The 7,686-nt window shown below is 32.3% G+C and overlaps 1 protein-coding gene across 2 annotated transcripts; it reads left to right on the top strand.

The window, feature by feature from the left end:
• The first annotated feature begins 581 nt into the window (after window positions 1–581).
• Window positions 582–5,629, top strand: LOC110616528 (probable fructokinase-7). 2 transcript variants are annotated; one of them, XR_002488205.2, is made up of 7 exons: window positions 582–841; window positions 1,615–1,832; window positions 2,910–3,122; window positions 3,231–3,428; window positions 3,607–3,747; window positions 4,515–4,660; window positions 5,310–5,629. XR_002488205.2 is itself a non-coding variant. In XM_021758920.2 (7 exons), exons 1-7 carry the CDS (start codon window positions 820–822, stop codon window positions 5,442–5,444), a joined length of 1,044 nt encoding a protein of 347 aa, XP_021614612.1. In that variant the 5' UTR covers window positions 582–819; the 3' UTR covers window positions 5,445–5,629. The 2 variants fall into 2 exon arrangements, 1 of the variants encoding a protein (XP_021614612.1); XM_021758920.2 differs by having other exon boundaries at window positions 4,544–4,660.
• The last annotated feature ends 2,057 nt before the right edge of the window (window positions 5,630–7,686 follow it).

Below are 7,686 nucleotides of genomic sequence, written 5' to 3' on the forward strand. Positions count from 1 at the left end.
GCCAGAAACATTGGCCAATGACACGTCTCCGTTCGAATTTGGATCCGCAGACTTTACAATCAACAGTCAACACAGCGGTAAACTATGGTCTACCGATTTTATAATTCAAATGTTCGGGTTGACAGCAGCCAGATCGGCGGCTAGCAGCACCTGCGGCGCAGTTGTTTTTTTTTTTTTTTCTTTTTCACCAATGCAGAAGTTTGTTTCACATGGCCCAAACAGCAAATTAAATTTACAAAAGAGGTATAGAAAAATCATAAGCCTATCTAGAAAATCAATTTAGTTTCTCATATTACAAAACTAAATAGTTAATATTTAATTATTTTAATATAAAATTAATTAATAAATTTTTTAAAATAATAAAGATATTATGATATATTTTTTAAAATTAAAAGATTAATTAATATTTTTTTATATTATAAATACTAAATAATCTTTTTTGATATGATTTTTTTTTAAAAAAAATCATTTATACTAAAAAAGAAAAATAGCACTACACTTCACGGTGTCGTCACGCGCTTTGTTTCATGTTCAGTGGGTCAAAGAAAGGGAGAGGTGTGAAGTAAAAATAAAAAAAGGAAAGGGGCAAATATAAAAGTTGAACAAACCTTGTGCCCCTGAGATTCTCTGGTAAGCTTTGAACAATCCTTGAACATTCTTCTTGTGTACAACCACCACCTCCTTACTTCTACCTCTGCATCTTCTTTTTCTCCCACCGACACCTAAACTTTCTCATTTCTCTTTCTTCCTCCCTCTCTCATCTCTGATTCGTGCTGCAACACTCGTTTTTCTCTTCAATCTCTCGGTTTCAGCTTTTGAATGGCTGCCAATCACACTACAGGTGCTTCTTCTTTGCCTTTTGTTTCCATTTCTTTGCTATTTTATCTTTTGGATTCTTGATTTATTTTGTTTCAGGATATCGATGTTCTTTCATTCATTAATAATTGAATCATGTATAGGACATGCCTGTTTTATGTTTCAAGATTGTTTTGTTTGTCTTATTTTCTGATTCTTGAGCTTATTTCATTAGATCTTTCTTCATATGCTTCGAGTTCTGTTCTCGGTTTTGCATTATAAGTTATATTCTTATTTTGCTCGACGAAATTATGCCATTCCTGGTGCTTTGTGCATTGGTTATTTGAATTTTATAATATTGCACATTTCACATGATTAGTAGCTTTCTACTTGTTATCAGAGGTTTATCAGATACCAGTAATTTGGGATCAAATAATGTTGAAAATTTTGTTTCTTGGTCATTAGACGTCAGTATTCTTGGTAGGGCTTGTAGATTATGCAATTGATCCAGAAATGGTTGCTTTAGTTGTGTTTTACCAACGCCTCTTTCTCCTTCGATAAGAAAAAAAAATGAACTGCATGTTCTATGTTTTTTTTTTTTTTTTTACAGCATTAGATTAGATTTTATAGATAAATTTACTTTTTAAAAGTAAATTTATGAGATAAACTGGCATATTGAAAAAAGAAAAATTCTGCCTTGGTTCAATTCTCCAAGCATAATTGCAAGCCACAACATTATTGTTTACTTCAATTTGGTCAGGATTATTGAACCTGTTTATTCATAGTTTGTACTGACGTAAAGCGATGGAAAATGTGCAGATGGTTCTAAAGATTGGGCCTTGAATACGAATGGAGGATCTAAAGATAACATCTCGCTGGTTGTTTGTTTTGGGGAAATGTTGATAGATTTTGTGCCAACAGTCGCAGGAGTTTCCCTGGCTGAAGCACCTGCTTTCAAGAAGGCTCCTGGGGGTGCACCTGCTAATGTGGCTGTTTGCATATCAAGACTAGGTGGTTCATCAGCTTTTATTGGCAAGGTGCATTTGAATAAATATAGCTTAGCCTTTTCATTTAGTTATTACTTTTCTGCTTTTCTGTATGCCAAACTCTAGACCTTTATCATTGGTGCTTTCTGCTCGGAAATACATAACAGAGTGCCATGTCAGGTACTCGGCCGTTAACGCTAACTAAATGTAGACTTCCCTAATCCAAACGGAAGAGCCACATAGATGAAAATTCATTAACTATGGTGATGAAATAGCCATATCTATTATATAAAAGGGATATTTTGTTGATATATTAATTTGACTTTTGGTGATATGAATAAAAGAATTCCATGTTTTTGTCAATGGTTGTAATCTTTTGACCTGATTGCTTAAGGGTGAATTATTATCGACCTCTGTATTTTGTGAAAATTAACTATTTAGTCCCTAATTATTAAAAACCCAATTAAAATGTTCATGTATCTTGTAAAAGTAAACTATCTAATTCTTCTACTAGATTTTGTCAAAGAAAATGCTAGTTAACTTGTTTTAGTTTGGTTTGAGGGACTAAATAGAGTGAATAGTTATAAATTATAAGGACTAAATAGAATAAATAGTTAAAATTATAGAGACTAAATAATATAAATATTTAATGTTAGAACAAATTGATTAATGTTTCTTTGACCGAAAGACTAAAGAGTTTAATTTTACAAAATTCAAGGACTTTTAATTGGGTTTTAAAGAAGTAAGGACTAAATAGTTAATTTTAGTAGAAAGACCAAAGAATTTGATTTTACAAAATACATAGACGTCTTAATTGGGTTCTAAAGAAACAAGGACTAAATAGTTAAATTTTATAAAATTTTGGGACTTGATAATAATAATTTAGCCATTTGTTAACAGCCATCCCTGAATTAGAAGTGATTCTTAAAACAAGCTTTTTGAGACATCTTGTCTGCACCTCATTATGTTTTTTATTTTTAAAATTTTTCTTTGTAATGATATTTAGAAATTTTAGTTCCAATTTTATGCCGTTGTCGCTTTAATACTCTTCTTCCCATGGTCTATGAACAATTTTGATCCTTGCTTCTTACCATATTTAGTTTAAATTCCCTGCCGTGTGTATCTCAGCTAGGTGATGATGATTTTGGCTATATGTTGGCTGACATTTTAAAACAAAACAACGTCAATCATTCTGGCATACGATTTGATCCCAGCGCAAGGACTGCACTGGCATTTGTTACTCTCAGAGCTGATGGTGAACGTGAATTCTTATTTTTCCGTCATCCCAGTGCAGACATGCTTCTTCGTGAGTCAGAACTAGATATGAATCTCCTCAAGCAGGTCTAGCTTTCTCTTTCTTCTTTTAACAAGTAATGCAGCATATTAGGTAACTTTGAAAAATTCTTGCAGGGTATCTCTCTGAGTTCTTCTATATCATATTGATTGCAGGCAAGGATATTTCATTATGGTTCTATTAGTTTGATTGCAGAACCATGCAGGTCAGCTCATCTTGCTGCTATGAGGATTGCCAAAAGTTCCGGTAGCATCCTTTCTTATGATCCAAATTTGAGATTGGCATTATGGCCATCGCCAGAGAATGCTCGAGAAGGCATAATGAGTATATGGGAACAAGCTGATGTCATTAAGGTGCATTTATCAAAACATTTGATATGTATACTGTTGCATCATTGCAAAAGCCCTAGCTCTTTTTCTTTTTCTTTTTCTTTCTTTTTCTCAATGTGTGTGCCGCGCATATTCAAAGGCATCTTGAATTATGTGACTGATAATTTTAATAACTCATTGTGATGATATTATGATATGTCAGATAAGTGAGGAGGAAATCACATTTTTAACTGGAGGCGATGATCCTAATGATGATAATGTGGTCTTAAAGAAGCTTTTTCATCCCAATCTAAAGCTTTTAATTGTGACTGAAGGCTCTGAAGGCTGTAGATACTACACCAAGGTAAGCTTATCAATTATTATTTTCATATGTTTGATTTCATGTTAAGCATCTCAGTAATAGACACAACCTAAATGCTAATCTGCATGTCACTCAACCAGGGTAAAAATTCAAAAATTTTGTTTAGTGGGTGTAGAGTAGCTTTCACTAGAACTACTCTTTATTGATGCACATCAGTCAGCTAAAAGACCTGAGGTTTAAAAAAAAGAAAAACTTCAGGTAATTAGATGTCTGTTCTGTAGGTGGAATATGGAATGGATCTGTTTTATCACTTTATTGTAATCTCTTTGGGAAACATCTTATAGTGTTTGTCTTGCCAAATGATATGATCAATCTTTTTAATTGATTTTCCTCGGTAATGATGCCATGAATTTGACAATTTTGTGTAAATAGGCACTTGATGTGGATTGTCAACTATTGGGGTTTTTATTTATATCATTTATAATTACTCTGCACTTACAATGGAATTTTCAAGAGGAATGAAACTATCAATTTATCTCTTAGTTTACACATGTATCCTAAGCCTATATTGGATAAGATTGAATTGAACTACCATTTTTCTGTAGAACTTTGTTCCCACTTTTTGGTCAATATACAGATGATTGTCATTTGGTGAAACTTCTTAATGCAAAAATATCGCATGGGAAATTACCTTTTTCATAATGGCTACAAACTATTTAGAAAACTTGCTGTTTGCAACTTTGCATAAACGGCAACCTTTCCATTTAGATGTTACCTCTCCTTTTTGACAGGATTAAATGTTTTATTAGGATATTTACACCAACCACACTCAATGCAGGAATTCAAAGGCAGGGTTGGTGGTGTGAAAGTGAAACCAGTTGACACAACCGGTGCAGGTGATGCCTTTGTTGGAGGGATTCTTAGCAGCCTAGCATCTGATCTAAGTCTATTGAAGGTATTGTTAGCTTTTATCACGTGAATTGAGAGAAATGATTTAGTTTTATCTTTTTCTTCCGTTGATTTCCTACAACATTATAATCTAAAGGCATTTATTGGGAAAAGAACAATATAGGAGATTGAAATGTAGGAATCTCTGGACATCATTTATCATAAGCTTCACAAGAAAATTTCCTTGAACATTATTCTAGTTATTTGCTTTGGCAGTTCTAGATTTTTTTGAAGTGCTTTATGGATTACTATAGTTGCTTACATTTGGAACTTTCATGGATTTTGTTGTCACGATACTGGATCAAGTCCATGGCATTCAACTTTACAGCTAGAGGGATTTTTCAAAGCAGATTCTATAATCTGTCCATCTAGTTATGTTAAGCATGGTGAATCAAATGCTATGCATCATGTGCATAGGCAGTTCTACTTATTACCATTTCTATGCATTTACCAGTAGCTTCATCTCCAGGATCATCGGTCCTGGGAGAATCTATTCTCACTTTCTAGGTGTGGAACTATGCTTTTTCTATTAAGGCGCATCTGGGTGGAATTAACACTTGTTTCTAATGATTTACATGGCATCATCATATGATACTAAGTCTAGCTGTTCTTGTGACTAACTCCAGAAAACCTGACCTTTGTATTTTATTGTGCAGGATGAGGAGCGGTTAAGAGATGCTCTTCTTTTTGCAAATGCCTGTGGTGCTGTTACGGTAACGGAGAGGGGTGCAATTCCTGCACTGCCCACTAAAGAAGCTGTCCTCAAACTCTTGGGGAAAGCCCCTGCGTGATGAAATTGTGACGGAAATCATGAATATATCTTCTTTATTATTGCAAGTTCAATCCTTCTTAGTTCACAACCTTTTTTGCTCCTTTTTTTGCTTCATTCCTTTCGCCTATGAACAAAAAGGATGGAATTTACCCCGTTCTCTCAGTGGGCTTAATTTGATTTCAATGTTGTAGATTAATTGACTAATAAACTGTTAGACCGCTATTCTATATTTACAGATAATGGATACCAAAAAAAAAAAAAAAAAGAGATGGGAATTATCATTTCTCGGTTTTTGAATGTTTCACGATGTGATTGTGCATTTATTTACGCTTGAGAGTTTCAAGGAATTTTTTGGGATAAATAATAATATATAAAGCGAAAAAATCTATATTTATGTAATAAAAAAACTATATTTATTATTTCTTTTTTGAGCGAAGAGTGATAATATAATAAAGAAATAACTGTTTTATTGCTGAATGTTTGCTTTGTGCTACTGACTGCGGGATTATGGTTTAAGAAGGGATTATTCAACGATCCTAATCTATTTTCTCCTTTATAATATATCATATTGATTTGATTTAATTTAAACGACACTTAATTTTTAATATGAAGTATTTTTCTTAATATTTTTGTTTTGGTTTGATTTTTATTTTTATTTTTTTTCTAACATAAAGGATTCATTGATAAGGCCTGGCTGAATCATCTGAAAAGAAGCCCAAAAGTAGCCCCGCGATCTTAAGAAAACTCCATCTAAAACCTAGACCAGAAAACAAGGCCCATATAAGAAAACCTTGATGCCATTATAGCTGAGCTCTCCGCCAGAATCAGAGGTTCGGCCTACAACTGAGCGCCGATAAGCCACTCAAAACCAAAACCAAAACCAAAACTCAAACTCAAACCCAAACTCAAACTCAATAAAGAAGCAGAGTTCTAACAACCAGCCAAAAAGAGAGGCTGAGCCAAAGAAAAGTCGCTTGGATTGCCTAACGCCAACAAAACAAAAGGAGTAAGAAAATGTAACTATTTAGCGTCCCAGTTGTGCTTTACTGCTTTTAAGACACAGTCATGTGAGCCACCTCCAGCCATCTAGATGCTCAATCTTGAGCGAGGCAGAGAGTATAGATTTTGAGTTACCACTTGCAAAAACATAAAAGCTTATTTTAACTTCGAGAATTTTAAATAATTTTTAAAAAAATCACAAAAATATTAATTTTATATTTAAATACAAAGTTTTTTAAATATTAAAAACCATTGGCTTAAAAGACTTTCTTTCAATTTTAATTGCCGGCTTAATTTTTTATTAAAAAAATTATTATTTAATTTTTATAATAAGAAGAAATTTATTAATTGATTTTTTATTATAAAAAATTATTAAAATATTAATTTTTTTATTAATCTTAACAATTAAATATTATAAAAAAATTTAAAATATTTTTAATAAAAAATAATTAATTAATAAATTTTTTAAAAATTTAAAAATTAATTAATAAATTTTTTAAAATTATAAAGATGAAGTAATAAAATATTTAATAATAAAATTAATAAAAAATTAAATAAATATTAAAAATATTTTAATATATTTTTTAAAATAAAAAAAACTAACGGATAAATTACTCATTTGCCAATCAAATCTATATAACCCACGTGAACAAAGAGTCGAAATCAGATAGAACAAAACAAACGCAAAGAGCCGATACGCATCAATGATCCGACTGAATCTGGTTCAAATAATGATTTGCATATTTCTTTCCTTTTTGTTCTTGTCCAAATTTCACAGATTGAAACAGAAATCGCTGCGAGTCCTTCGCTTCTTCATGAGATCGGACCCATGCCCTTGCTAGAGAAGTCCCTGTCGTTGCATACATAGAAAGGTCTGCATATTATATACACACCCGCACCTTTTCATTATAATTGCTGCATTTGCTCTATGTAATTGTGATTTTGTGTCGGTTATGGCAGATAATCGAGGAAGAGCAGCTTCAATCGAAAAGGTAGCATCGAAGTACTTTTTTCACTTTTCTCCTTTTCTTTAACGTTACTGGTTTTTGTTTAATATATATTCTGCTTTAGTATTCGTAACTGCTAAATATCGTTACTCCTCGAGTTTTTTTTGTTTTTTTTTTTTTTTTATGGATATGGACTAACATATTCTAGTAGTAGAACCGACGTTCAATAATGATTTGGTATTTGTTGAATGCAATATTTAGTTGCATGGTTACAAGAAATAGAAGAGATTAAAAGTTTAACGAATTTGAGTGGGT

Source organism: Manihot esculenta, chromosome 6 (genome assembly GCF_001659605.2).
Source record: "Manihot esculenta cultivar AM560-2 chromosome 6, M.esculenta_v8, whole genome shotgun sequence".
NCBI lineage: Eukaryota > Viridiplantae > Streptophyta > Magnoliopsida > Malpighiales > Euphorbiaceae > Manihot > Manihot esculenta.

Bases quoted from the DNA above. Each gene is read 5' to 3' on its own strand.
- LOC110616528 (XM_021758920.2), top strand. From the start codon at position 820: ATGGCTGCCAATCACACTACAG. The intron at 842-1,614 runs GTGCTTCTTCTT...GAAAATGTGCAG, and splicing joins GGCTGCCAATCACACTACAG to ATGGTTCTAAAGATTGGGCC. The intron at 1,833-2,909 runs GTGCATTTGAAT...TGTGTATCTCAG, and splicing joins CATCAGCTTTTATTGGCAAG to CTAGGTGATGATGATTTTGG.